Genomic DNA, 14483 nt, shown 5'->3' on the forward strand with positions numbered 1-14483 from the left:
CTCCCAGGCTCAAGTGATCCTTCCACCTCAACCTCCCAAGTAGCTGGGACTACAGATGTGTGCCACCATGACTGGCTAATTTTTTATTTTTTGTAGAGAGGTGGGTCTTGCCATATTATCCATGCTGGCCTTAAACTCCTAGGCTCAAACTGTCCTCCCTTTGCCTCTTTCACAAAGTGTTGGGATTACAGGCGTGAGTCACCACGCCCGGCCCTTTTAGTCTTTTCTAGTGAAAAATTTTGTTTTTATTAAGATGAAATTAAAAGAAAAAACTACTGATCCTTTCACTTGATGGGATAGATACACTTTTATAAAATCTTTATGTTTTAGAAGATAGCAGATTTTCCCTATTTCTTGAGAATTTTAGTTTCTTTAAATCTCATATCTGAATATTGTAGGGAAAGTATTTTATGGTTGTCAAGGATTTTTTAAAGTTTTCTGCTCTGTTGACCTTTAATTTCTGTTGATATGAATTGTTACAAAGCAACAGCTATCAGCCATTGTAAAATAGGATTTTCTTAGATGTACTCCATTGTATTTATTCCTCAAATTAGGACTTTGCTTTAGGTAGGCTGTACAAATAAAGAGACGGAACAGGAAAACTATTGATTTGGAAGGAGTACTAAGTGGGAGAGGCAAGAAAGACGCAGAAGGGGAGGAGGTATTCCTGGAGCTTTGAAAGACTGCTTCGAGCCTGTCTTTAGGCTTCTTAATCATGTTTAGATGTCGCTTGTCAGTATTAAAACAGCCTTTTTAAAAAAATTGTGAATTTTAAGAATCATGACAATTTAGTAAGTTTTAAAGGGAAATTTAAATACTATATTTTAATATTATTTCTTTCATACACATTGTCCTTTTTACATACTTGTCATACTTTTTCCTATGTGCACACACATTTTCATTGAATGTTCCTAATATAGGAATAGTTTTTCTTTTGACATTATGTGGAATGTTTTGCTTATCACAGTCTTCATACTTATATGTTTTAATATTTAGTACTTCAATTACTTAGGGTATGTTATTAATAATTTTATTGCTATTCTGAGTTTGCTTTTATCTTGAATATAGTAAGTAATGGTGTAGGGGACCACTTAATGCATATTGTTTTTGCCTTTTTTTAGTTCTTTTCTTTTCTTTTCTTTTTTTTTTTTGAGATAGAGTCTTTCTCTATCGCCCAGGCTGGAGTGTAGTGGCAGGATCTCAGCTCACTGCAACCTCCACCTCCCAGGTTCTAGTGATTCTCCTGCCTCAGCCTCCGAGTAGCTGGGATTACAGGCACACGCCACTACGCCTGGCTAATTTTTGTATTTTTAGTAGAGACGAGATTTCGCCACGTTGGCCTGGCTGGTCTCGCACTCCTGACCTCAGGTAATCCACCCACCTTGGCCTCCCAAAGTGTTGGGATTACAGGCGTGAGCCCCTGCACCCGGCTTTTTTAGTTATTTTCTTAGAAATGAGGTTGTTTGTTCAAAGGGTATGAGTATTTGTATGAATTCTAATGTTTTTGCCTATATGTAACTTACAAATGTCTTTTCTACCTTGATCCATGACAGTGAAAAAGAAGGAAGAGATAGAAAAAAAGACAAACAGCATTTGAAAAGGAAAAAAGAATCTGATTTACCATCAGCTATTCTTCAAACTAGTGGTGTTTCTGAATTTACTAAAAAGAGAAGCAAACTAGTACTTCCTGCCCCTCAGGTAATCTGATAAAAGCAAATTTTTCACTATGTGAATTTATATGCTTATATCATTTATTCAGCAAATGTTTGAAGGCCTGTATGCCAGGTTTGTGCTGGATGCTCTTAAGAAATTCACAGTTTAATGGGTAAGACACACATAAAAACAAGTAATTGTGGGCTGGCTGTGGTGGCTCACGCCTGTTATTTTAGCACTTTGGGAGACCAGGACGGGCAGATAACCTGAGGTCAGGAGTTCAAGACAACAGGAGTTCCTGCCCAGTGTGGTGAAACCCTGTCTCTACTGAAAATACAAAAATTAGCTGGGCGTGGTGGCACACACCTGTAATCCCAGCTACTCAGGAGGCTGAGGCGGGAGAATCACTGGAACCCTGGAGGTGGAGGTCGCAGTGAGCCAAGATCGTGCCTCCGCACTCCAGCCTGGGTGACAGAGTGAGACTGTCTTTAAAAAAAAAAAAAAAGAGAAAGAAAAACCCACAAGTAATTGTGATATAGTATGATAAGATAGCTTCAGCTTCTCTGTATAAATTATTGTATCAGGTCTTAAACTGCTCATATGATGGTTTGGTAAGTAATTGTCAGCTCTTAACATTTTGTCAACAGGTTAGGATTTTAGGCTTCTTTTTTGTAGCTGACAAGGGTAAAGGTGTGGTTTGGCTTTGTGGACTTTAAGCTACCTTCTCCCAGGGAATGTTTTGTTGTGTTTTGCTTGTCTTTTTTGAGACAACAGTTACGAAAATCAATGTGGGAGTTGTGGAGAAAAGATACAAACATTCTTTCATTCAGCTTGTTACAGGCTGTATTCTTTTTACTTATTCTAGTTGATCAGAAACATGGGAACTTAGAGTAACCTTTTTTTTTTTAATGAGACTGAGTCTCGCTCTGTCGCCAGGCTGGAGTACAGTGGCGCCATCTAGGCTCACTGCAACCTCTGCCTTCCGGGTTCGAGTGATTCTCCTGCCTCAGTCTTCTAAGTAGCTGGGACTACAGGCGTGCGCCACCATGCCCAGCTAATTTTTGTGTTTTTAGTAGAGACAGGGTTTCACCATATTGGCCAGGATGGTCTCGATTTCTTGACCTCATGATCTACTCGCCTCGGCCTCCCAAAGTGCTGGGATTACAGGTGTGAGCCACTGTGCCTAGCTAACCTTTTTTTTTTTTTTCTGTTTTGAGTAGTACAGCTTTGTAGAATTGGACAGATTTAATGGTGCAGAAGAAAGGACTTAGGAGACCAGAAGAACTCTTTCCCCCTGTGAGCACATTGGCTGCATCAACACAAGATTCTTGGGCATAAACTAATTTTGTCGTATCCTGACATTCCTAGTGGGGATATTTATTAAATTGAAATTTTGTCTTTAATTTTTTTCTTAGTACACCTTAGGATATTTATTTTGGTAAAATTACTAACACAACAGCTTTAGATTTTCTTAGGGATCTTGTGGCTCACTGGAGTATTTCTGTGTGATATTTTAATTGGTTTTCAGTCTTCCTCCTCCAATTTTGTATAAATACTGCTATTTTACATTCTTGGTACATTGATACGTTGATTTGAAAGAATTTCAGTATAGTGATACAGCTTTTGTAGCTTGATTTTATATCAAATGTGAATTTTCCCCTCACATTCTGTAAGGAAGACTTTCTAAAGCTATATTATGGAAACTTTCAAAGCCACAAAAAAGATGAGTACTACCGTGAACCCCTGATACTAATCACACAGCTTTAGCAATTCGTTTTTCTGGAATATGGAAATTTAAAGATGTGTCAGCTCTCAGTTAAAATAGGGTTTTTTTTTGTTTTTTTTGTTTTTTTTTTTTGTTTTTTTTTTGAGATGGAGTCTGGCTCTGTCGCCCAGGCTGGAGTGCAGTGGCCAGATCTCAGCTCACTGCAAGCTCCGCCTCCCGGGTTTACGCCATTCTCCTGCCTCAGCCTCCCGAGTAGCTGGGACTACAGGCGCCCGCCACCTCGCCCGGCTAGTTTTTTTTTGTATTTTTTAGTAGAGACGGGGTTTCACCATGTTCGCCAGGATGGTCTCGATCTCCTGACCTCGTGATCCGCCCGTCTCGGCCTCCCAAAGTGCTGGGATTACAGGCTTGAGCCACCGCGCCCGGCTTTTTTTTTTTTTAAAGACAGTTTTGCTGTGTTGCCCAGGTTGGTCCCGAACTCCTGGGCTCAAACAGTTTGCCCTCCTCGGCCTCCCAGAGTGTTGGGATTACAAGTGTGAGCCACTGTGCCCGGCCTCAGTTAAAATGTTGCTTACTATAATTGTGTCCTTTTAGATTTCAGATGCAGAACTCCAGGAAGTTGTAAAAGTAGGCCAAGCGAGTGAAATTGCACGTCAAACTGCCGAGGAATCTGGCATAACAAACTCTGCTTCCAGTACACTTTTGTCTGAGTACAATGTCACCAACAACAGCATTGCTCTTAGAACACCACGAACACCAGCTTCCCAGGACAGAATTCTGCAGGTAAGGTGTCACGTAGTAGAATGAGCCTTTTACTTTGTTTATTGTCCTTAGAAGTATCATGCAGGAGAACTAAGTGGTTTGGTTGTGTTTCTTTTAGTGTAAATGGTTTGAAACTGAGTCCTGAATGCATAGATCTTGCAACGTTTCTGTAGTAGAGAAGCTAAATAGATTCAGCAATAAGTTTTATTTTCTCATTTATTAATTTGTAACTTTTTGAAGCCAACCCTTTTACCTTCATTAGTCTTTTGTACCTGTCAGTAAAGCATAGTTTTGTAAAATTTCACATTGCCTACCAATCCTAGGAAGAAAGAAATACTTCCTTGCTTTTCTGTGCTTAGCTTCGCATAGTGTGCCTGCAATTCTGCTTTCTTCCCTCTCTCTAACACATGGGGTAGACACAGCTTTGTGTGTTCCCAGGGTATCTGTATACCAGAGAATATCCAAACCTACAAAACATAGTTGGGTCTTTTGGTACTCTTACATCTCATTTCCTCGTCTCTGATAGTCAGGAATATAATTTTAAGGTTTTGATTCAAGGCAAACGGTTGTGTAAGGCTTAGCAAGAAAAACAGTTGTGCCTGTCATCTATAGAGGTACTTGTTACAACCCTTTGTTTTACTTTTACCGTTTAAGATCTTTGTTACTCGTTGACCATTTTCAGTTTTGGGCATTATCTGTTGTTTTTCCATATATAATTTGACATTTGGCTTTCACACCCTCTGTGTCCGTCATGCATACATTTTCTCTTCCCCTATTGTCTGTTATAATTTGGTTAGCTTTAGATTCTTGGTTTATCTTACGACTCTGTAAATCCTATTCATTGCTAAACCATGAATTACCTTATAATTTGTGTAAGTTATACAAATATGTAATACTCTTACATATAGTATGTAATCTATAGCATACCATTTTGCTTTGCGGTATAGTATTTTGTTTTACTTGGAGTTAATACTTGTTTTATTCAGTTGCTAAGTTTTTTGACTAAGCCCTAATTCAACTCTAGACTACGCTGGCTGTGTCCGTTTTCTCTAACCTGTACTGACTTCAGATATTCTTATCTCTTTGAAGAAGTCTTTCTTAGAACTTCCGAATGTTCTTGCCTGGAGTGATTTTTCTTCAGGGCTTGTTTATGGCTTGTTCTTTTGATTTCCCTTCACTGTCACCCTAGAGAGTCCCTTGGATCAATGTCTTTTCGGGCTCCCATGCCTTTGGCTGTCTTGGTTTACTCCCTTGTTCAATGAAGATTATCATTCAGTAGCTTTCAGAGAAAGGGTTCATAGGAGGTAGATTTTTTTTTATTAGTTTTTTTCATTGATAAGGAAAAATTGTATCTATGGTGTACAGTATGATGTTTTGATATATATATACCTTATGGAATGGCTAAGTCAAGCTGTTTAACATGTACATTACTTTACGTATGTATCATTTTTTTGTGGTAAGAACACTTAAAATCTACCCTTAGCAATGTTCAAATGTACAGTATACTGTTATTCACTATAATTACTGCAATGTATAATCTCTTGAACTTATTTCTCCTCTCTTACTGAAATTTTGTGTCCTTTGACAGACATCTCCCTGGTTCCCTCACCCCTCAGCCTCTAGTAACCACCATTTTACTCTTTTTCTGTGAGTTTGACTTTTTTAGATCCAAAATAAGTAACATTTGTTACAAATAAGTAAAATTTGTCTTTCTGTATCTGGCTTATTTCACTTAATGTAACGTCCTTCAGTTTCATGCATCTTGTCACAAATGACAAGGCTTTTTTAAGGCTGAAAAGTATTTTATTGTGTTTATATACAACATATTTTTTAATTCATTTTTCCATTGATGGACCCTTAGATTGTTTCCAGAGGTAGAATTTTTCAAGATCTTGTGTATCTGTCAATTACTTATCTACCCTCTTGATTGATAGTATAACTGGGTATAGAATCCCATATTGCAGTGGTTTTTGTTCACAGTGTTGAAGGTAGCGCTGCAGGGTCTTCTGGCTTCCACTGTTGCTCTTGAGACCTCCCATACTGTTCAGTTTGTTAAAAGGAAACCTAGTTTTTTCTTTTCTGGAAACTTATATTATCTTACATGATTTATGATGCATGTTTCTTGGTGTAGTCTTTTTCAACCACTGTGGATCTTTTCATTCCGGAGACTCCTGGCCTTCAATTTTGTAAAATTATTTTGAATTAAAATTTCTTTCTCCCTTTCGTTGATCTCTTTATGAACCTCCAAGTTTTCTATTAATTCCTCTGCAGTTTTCTATCTTACTGATTTTGATTTATTTGTAGGAGGTTTTCTCAATTTTTTCTTTATTTGGTTTTTAATTTACTATCATATATGTAATGTTTAAGTGCTTTTTAAAATTTTGTTTGGTATTTTTTTTTTTTTTTTTACCATCTCTTATTTCATGAGTATCTTATGTCTCTGAGGCTGTTAATGATGGTTTTGTTTTTACAAGTTTTCTTTTCCTTGCATAGTTTCTAAGTTTTTTGTTTTGTTTCCTTTCTGTCTTTCCTGATGGATATTTCCTCAAATGTCTGGTGCTGTTTGCCTGTGTCTGGAAGTGGGTGGGGGGCAATCACAAGCTGATTGGAAACTCTCTGGGTGTGGGTAGGGCTCTTTGACTCTTGGCTTCCCTGGAGACTGATATGGCTGGGATGTTTCATTGGGGAAATTCTTGATGTCAGTGTTAGTCCTTTTGGGTCAGTGTTAGTTCTTTTTGCTTAGGTTAGATTCTTCAGAGAAGTAATTTCCAGTCTCCTATCTACAGGGTATAAAGTTGGCCAGCCTCTGGGGAAACAGTTGGGGAAAAAGGCTGGATGTCTCCAATCTAAAATAAAAACTTCTGCTTCATTTCTCTATTTTCATAGTGATAATTTTGCTCTTAACTCTTGGTATTCTCTGGTTTAGAAATCTTTTTTGTACTGTCTTCAGAGAGTAAAGCCCCTCTGTCTTTTGTAAATCCTGAGAGACAGAGAGAGGGGAGGGGTGTATGTGTGAGACTAAAAATCTCATAGATGTTGTTTTTTATTATCACTCTCCCTTTTCTTCTCTTTTTATATTGTTTCATGAAAGTTTACGAATTTATGGCACACTAGTTATTAACCAGCTCAAGGCTTTGAGGAGGTCTGAACATACGGTTTCTCAAGTAAATAAGTAAAATATCTAGCATATCAGAAGCTTTAAAAACGATAATGTGATCTTGCATTTATTTCCTTGGACTCTGAACACAAGTAAGGAATGTGTTCTCAGGTGTTCAAGGCCAGGTAAAGTGTCAGATAAGCCTGTTCAGGCAGGCTGGGAAAGAGAAAACCTAACCACTCACAGAGGAAACATGGAGGGAACTAAACAATCCAGAATACAGACAGGAATCCACTTAAATGATATAGACCTGTTAATAACGGGGGCAATAATGGCTATAGATATTGTAAGAATCCCACTAGCCATCTCCTCCTGGTGGCCCTGAAGTGATGGAGATGCTTCTGATAGAGGCTCTGTCAGTGTTACGTGGCTTAGTATTGCTTGTGCGTGTGTAGCACTTATCCAGCCCTTTCATTAAAATACAGAGCGTGCTTTCCTGGTTCTGTCGCTTTATCCACGCCTCAGCCTTTCAGATGTCTCCACTTCTCTGACAGATAGGAATAACCTGTTCCCCATTTTTTTTTTTTGAGACGGGGTCTCACTCGCATCTCCCAGGCTGGAGTGCAGTGGCACAATCATGGCCGCTGTGCCCAGCCAGTTTTTTTACTTCTAGTAGAGACAGGGTTTCGGCATATTGCCCCAGGCTGGTCTCGAATTCCTGGGTTCAAGTGATCTGCCCGCCTTGGCCTCTCAGAATGCTGGGATTACAGGCATGAGACACTGCACCTGACCCCTACTTTTTTCAGTGGTGCTGTTTGAAGAAGTTTGCAAGTGTGATTATTCACACTTGAAATTAAAAAAAATACATAGTTTTTTGGCCGGGCGCGGTGGCTCAAGCCTGTAATCCCAGCACTTTGGGAGGCCGAGACGGGTGGATCACGAGGTCAGGAGATCGAGACCATCCTGGCTAACACGGTGAAACCCCGTCTCTACTAAAAAATACAAAAAACTAGCCGGGCGAAGTGGCGGGCGCCTGTGGTCCCAGCTACTCGGGAGGCTGAGGCAGGAGAATGGCGTAAACCCGGGAGGCGGAGCTTGCAGTGAGCTGAGATCCGGCCACTGCACTCCAGCCTGGGCGACAGAGCCAGACTCAGTCTCAAAAAAAAAAAAAAAAAAAAAAAAAAAAAAAAATACATAGTTTTTTTAATTTTGGGAAAAAATTACATTTTACAGTAATATAAGGGACATTTAATGGAACTCCTTTCATGGTTTTTAAACAGTTTTATTGAGATACCATTCTTACAGAATTCACCCATTTTTACTGTATTTATCGAGTTGTATAGCCATCACCACAGTCAATTTTAGAATAATTTTATCATCCAGAAAAAAAACCCCTACCCATTCCCCATTTCCCTCAAACCTGCCAAGTTTTTAGGCACCCATTAATCTACTTTGTATCTCTATAGAGTTCCCTATTCTGCACGTATATGTAAATGAAATCATATAATATGTGATGTTTTGTGACTGGCTTTTTTCACTTTGCATAATATCGTCAGGGTTCATCCATGTTGTAGCTTGTATCAGTACTACATTCCTTTTTGTCGTTGCGTAATATTCCATTGTATGAATATACCATGTTTTGTTTATCCACTTGTCAGCTGGTGGACAGTTGGGTTGTTTCTACCTTTTGACTGTTAGGAATAATGCTTTGAACAGATGCTTGTGTGGACATGTTTTTTTCCTTTCTCTTGCGTATATACCTAGGAGTGGAATTGCTGGGTCCTGTGGTAACTATGTTTAACTTTATGAGGAACTGCCAGACTGTTTTCCAAAGTCGCTGCACCATTTTATTTATTTATTTTTGAGACACGGTCTTGCTTTGTTGCCCAGGCTGGAGTGCAGTGGTACAATCATGGCTCACTGCAATCCTGACCTCCTGGGCTCAAGCGATCCTCCCAACCTGGCCTCCCGAGTAGCTGGTACTACAGGCATGCACCACAAGGCCCAATTAATTTTCTAATTTTTTGTAGAGATGGGGGTCTCACTGTGTTGCCCAGGCTGGTCTTGAACTCCTGACCTCAAGAACCTCAAGTGATCCTTCTGTGCCTCAGCCTCCCAAAACGGTGGGATTACAGGCATAAGCCACCGTGCCTAGCCCGTTGTACGTTTTTATTAGGAATGTATAAGGGTTCTAATTCTTTATATCCTCACCAACACTTGTTTTCTGTCTTTTTGATTATAGCTTTCTTGTAATCAAACAGATCCTAGTTGTGAAGTGGTATCTTGTGTTTTTGATTTGCATTTCCCTAATAGCTAATGACATTTCGTGTGCTTATTGGTCATTTTTATATCTTTGTTGTTGTTGTTATTGAGACAGGGTCTCACTCTGTCACACAGGCTGGAGTGCAGTGGCGCTATTGTGGCTCACTGCAGACTCAACTTCTCAGGTTCAAGCAGCCCTCCCACCACAGCCTCTCAAGTAGCTGGGGCTACAGGTGTGCATCACTATGCCTGGCTAATTTTTTATTTTTGTAGAGATGGGATCTCACTATGTTGTCCAGGCTAGTCTTGAAGACCTGGGTTCAAGCGATCCTCCCACCTTGGCCTCCCAAAATGTTGGGATTACAGGTGTGAGCCACTGTGCCTGGCCTGGCCTGTGTGTGTGTGTGTGTGTGTGTGTGTGTGTGTATCTATTTTTTTTTTAGAAATGGCTATTCATATTCTTTACCCATTTTTAAATTGGGTTATCTTTTTTTTTTAATTAAAAAAATTTTTTTGTAGCGACAAGGTCTTGCTTGTGTTGCCTAGGCTAGTTTTGAATTCCTGGCTTCAAGATTCTCCCACCTGAGCCTCCCAAAGTGCTAGAATTATATACGTGAACCATTGCACCTGACTGGGTTTTTAATAATGTAAGAGTTCTTTGTATATTCTGGATATAAGTTCCTTATCTGATATAACTTGCAGATGTTTCCTCTCATTTTATAGGTTGTGTTTTCACTTTCTTGATGTTCTCGTTTGCAGTACAGAAGGTTTAAATTTTCATGAGGTATAGTTTAGCTGTCTTTTTCTTTTTTGCTTATGCATTTAATCTTACCCAAGAAATTCTTTCCAACCCTGGGTCATGAAGAGTTACTCCCATGCTTTTTCTTCGGATTTTATAGTTTTAGTGCTTACGTTCAGGTCTGTGATCCATTTTGAGTTAGTTTTTGTATGTACTATTAGGTACGGCTCTACCTTCATTCTTGGGCATGTGGATATCCAGTTTTCCTAACACAATTTGTTGTTAAGACTGTTCTTTTCCCATTGTATGGTCTTATTAGCAGCCCTTAAAAAAGTCAATTGACCATTAATGTAAGAGTTTGTTTCTGGACTCTCAATTCTGTCTCACCGATCTGTTATCTATCCTGTGCCAGTACCACACTGTCTTAATTCCTATAGCCTAGTAGTATCCTTCTGTGTTTTTAATATAGGCTTTTTAACTGATTGTTAAAGAATATTGAAGTAATGAGTGAACGTTAACTGAAAGAGTAGTAGTTATTTTGAAAAAGCACAAAACAGGTTTAGAACCTGAGCCATATACAGTAAGTTTGGGGCTTGTAACTTTGGATTCCTCTTCTAAAAGATGTGGGGGAAGTTATATATTTGTTGGAATTAGGATTAGCTGTAACAGAAAACCTCTAACAGTGGCCTAAATAGAATAGAGATTTATTTCTGTTTCATGTTCTAAATGTTGAGAGATAAATCAAACGGGCTTGTGTGGCACTCCCTGGTGTCAGGGACCTGGGCACCTGCTTTTTTGTCCTCCCGCATGTCAGGTTTCTCTTCTTAGTTTCTCCTTGTGGCAGGTACAGTCGCTGCAGGGCCAGCCATCATGTTTGCATATAGCCTGTAAGAAGGAGGAAAAAGGGCACACCCTTTCCCTTCTTAAGAACACATCTCTTGTACACATCATTCTGTCTGTCTTGCTGACCAGAACTTAGGCACACATGTCCTAGCTACTGGGACATGGGATATTTGTTCTGGGTAGCCAGGTGCCGGTTAAGAATTGAGGCTTCTGTTACTGTGGAGGAAGAGAATGGGTGCTTGGTGACAAGGAGAAGTCTCTGCCACAGTAAAATAAATATCTACTAGTGAAAATGATTATGATTGGTTGAAGCCCTTTGGAACCTCTAAGATGAACTGACAGAAGTTGAGATTTAGTCTAGTCTGTGACATATTTTTATGTAAAATTTTGATAAATTTAGTTTTCACTTTGTGAGCTTTTATTGGTTCAGTGTCTCTGTTCTATGTGTGATAAAGGTGGTACCTCTGGCTGCTGTTGTGTGTAGCTAGGGATAAGAGGAATTTTGCTTCTCTCTCTTGGCCTCCTCTGATCTAGTCTAGGCTACATCAGTCAAGATTTAATTAAGGAAACAGAACCACTATGAAAATCATGGAATAAGGAATTTGTTAGAGGAATTAGTCCCATATACAGTTATGAGAAAAGCAGGGCATTAAAGGTCTGAAAAGGAGCGTTAAAGATCGGAGAAAGGTCACCAGCCCTGGTGTGGGGTGAGTCCTAGCTTATAGGAAAATCTGGAGGCTAGGCATGGAAGTCTGGAGGGTTGTTGGCTCTTTGTCACTACTGTTTCTGTGAGTTTGAAGCAGAAGTCTGGTCACCAGGGCTGCCTATAAAGGAGGAGAATTGGATATATGGAGCAGTGGGGTGCAAGGACACACTGAAACTCGCCAGCTCCTCTGCAAGTCTGTCACTACCTCTAACCAATGACGGCCATCAGAGCATAGTGGTTGCTACTTCACCTCTGTCACCTCTGCTTCTCCTTCTGCCTCTACCTCTGTTTTACTTTTGATGAACTCTAACTCGGTACCAAGAGGGAAGAGGATTCTGGGAAACATCCCAGTGTAACCAGGTCGACACAGGATAATTCACCACATAGGAGATAGCTCTCAGATGCCCCGGCATTTTACTGGACCAAACTCCCCCACTCCTTAGCCACACTATTTTTGGGAGTGTTGCCTATTTGTAATTTTGGCACATATGATATGTCACGTCACCCACTCTTCCAGGAATATATACTTTTGCCATTTGATTCTTATTTCTTCTCTTTCCTGTGCAGAAGTTCTAAGCCTACATATGTTTCTTTCTAGTAAATGCTTTATATTTGGAATAGCAAAAAGGACACACACAGGGCCTTTGATAATGTAAAATTCAAGGTTTTTTTTTCATGAGTGAAGATATACAGAATAACGGAATTAAGTCTTGCTCTGGTTATTTTCATTTTGCCTTGAAATTTAGTGGTTTAGTGCATTTTATTATGCTTATGACTTCTGTGAGTCAGGGATTCAGACAGGGCACAGAAGGAGTGGTTCGTCTGTGCTCCGTGATGTCTAGGGCCTTAGTAAGGAGGACTCAGCAGTTCTGTGTGATTTGATGGAGAGGGGATAGAGTCATTTGGAGGTGTTGTCTTTCCATGTCTGGTGGTTGATGCTGGCTGTTGGTTGGGTGGGTCCTCAGCTGGGAATGTGGAGTGAATCTGCATGTGGTCTTTCCATGTGGCTTGGGCTTTCTCATAGTGTGGTGGTCTCAGAACAGTTGAACTTCTCACATGGTGTCTCGGGGCTCCAATGTGAATGTGGTGGGAAGCTGCGTAATTTTTTCTAAACTAACCTTGGAGGTCAAGCATTGTCACTTTTGTTGTATTCTGTTGGTTACAGGTGAATCACAAGCCCACCTAGATTTATGGGGAGGGAATATAGACCCGACCTCTTGATGGAAGGAGTATCGTGGTTGGATTTTAAGAACATGAAACATGAGAGAAAGAAGGTTGTGACCATCTTTGGAAAATAAACTCTGCCACAGGCCCTAAGTTGGACATTAAGAGATTTATGGGTACAAAGATAGCACTGAGGACGGCGTTACAATAGAGGGACTAAAGAGAACATGGGCAGTTCTGCCTGAAGAGATCAGGCAAGACTTCTGAAAGGGACCTGACCCCCACAAGTTGTTTTCTTGTGCAGTGGAAAGGTTGCTTGGGAGTATCTTAAGTTTCAGTAGAAGAAACAGACCTCAGAGACACTAATGAAGACTGGATAGAGAATTCAGTGGTGAAGCCAGACTAAAACCCAGGCATTCAGACATTTGGCCTAAGCTCACACTGGGAAATTTGAATTCTTGTATTTCATGATTATAGAGAGGTTTGGCACAGGTAATAGGAGAAGTTTTTGGGTAATAGTAATTTCATATGTGAGGCCACAAAAGTGCACCTCTACACATAAAACTTTATTTGATATATAAAACTTCTGATGTGATGTGTTAGATTGATAGAAGGAATGGAAACATTGAAATCTGACATGACTGGTATTCATTTTCTCTGTTGGTTTTCATTGAGAAAATGAGTAAGAATTCTGCCTGCTTCAAGATTTATATAGTAGGACCAGAAGAGATTCTGCAAGCCTGTCTAAACTGTTAACCGTGCTTCTTCGCCTGCTTGTTTATCAGGAAGCCCAGAACCTCATGGCCCTCACCAATGTGGACACCCCATTAAAAGGTGGACTTAATACCCCGTTGCATGAGAGTGACTTCTCAGGTGTAACTCCACAGCGGCAGGTTGTACAGACTCCAAACACAGTTCTCTCTACTCCATTCAGGTATTGTAAATGAACATGTTTTTTATTTTAGAAAAACATGAATTCAAGGACTTAGCATGTTTGCTTTAGTAATGTTTATGGAGAGCGAATACTTATTGTGTTGAATTTTCCTCTTTGATTTCTTCTTCACAGTAATAAATAATAGTGTCTGGGAAATGGTTAAATACTGTGGAGTGCCTCTCCCTTTTTTTTTTTAAAGATGGAGTCTCGCTCCGCCACCCAGGCTGGAGTGCAGTAGCACGATCTCAGCTTACGGAACCTATCTGCCTCCCGGGTTCAAGTGATTCTCATGCCTCAGCCTCCCAAGTAGCTGGAATTACAGGCGTCTGCCACCACACCTGTCTAATTGGAGTGTCCTTTTGCAAAACTTCGGATCCTATCACGTTATTTTTGAATACTTTGTGTTTGATTTTAGAGTAGATTGATTCATTTTTAATGATTACTTTGTGAATTTTATTAAAATTGTAATCCTTTTATGTATTGCTTTCCCTCCAGCATTTTATTATGAAAATTTCAGGCATTTAGAAAGGTTGAAAGAATGTGTGGAAGTTATCAGTATTGAAATGGAGTCACTTAATGTTACATTTTAATGAAAAA

The 14483-nt window shown here is 39.7% G+C and overlaps 1 protein-coding gene across 1 annotated transcript in view; it reads left to right on the top strand.

The window, feature by feature from the left end:
- The window catches only part of CDC5L (cell division cycle 5 like), a 58738-nt gene that overhangs the window by 17166 nt on the left and 27089 nt on the right, over nucleotides 1–14483 (top strand). Inside the window, exons 7-9 of the mRNA XM_021937343.2 lie at nucleotides 1554–1698; nucleotides 3974–4162; nucleotides 13738–13886. Coding sequence (XP_021793035.1) covers nucleotides 1554–1698; nucleotides 3974–4162; nucleotides 13738–13886 — 483 coding nt within the window. The remainder of the gene's footprint in view (nucleotides 1–1553; nucleotides 1699–3973; nucleotides 4163–13737; nucleotides 13887–14483) is intronic.

The sequence above is a fragment of the Papio anubis genome, chromosome 6 (assembly GCF_008728515.1).
Source record: "Papio anubis isolate 15944 chromosome 6, Panubis1.0, whole genome shotgun sequence".
Classification (NCBI taxonomy): domain Eukaryota; kingdom Metazoa; phylum Chordata; class Mammalia; order Primates; family Cercopithecidae; genus Papio; species Papio anubis.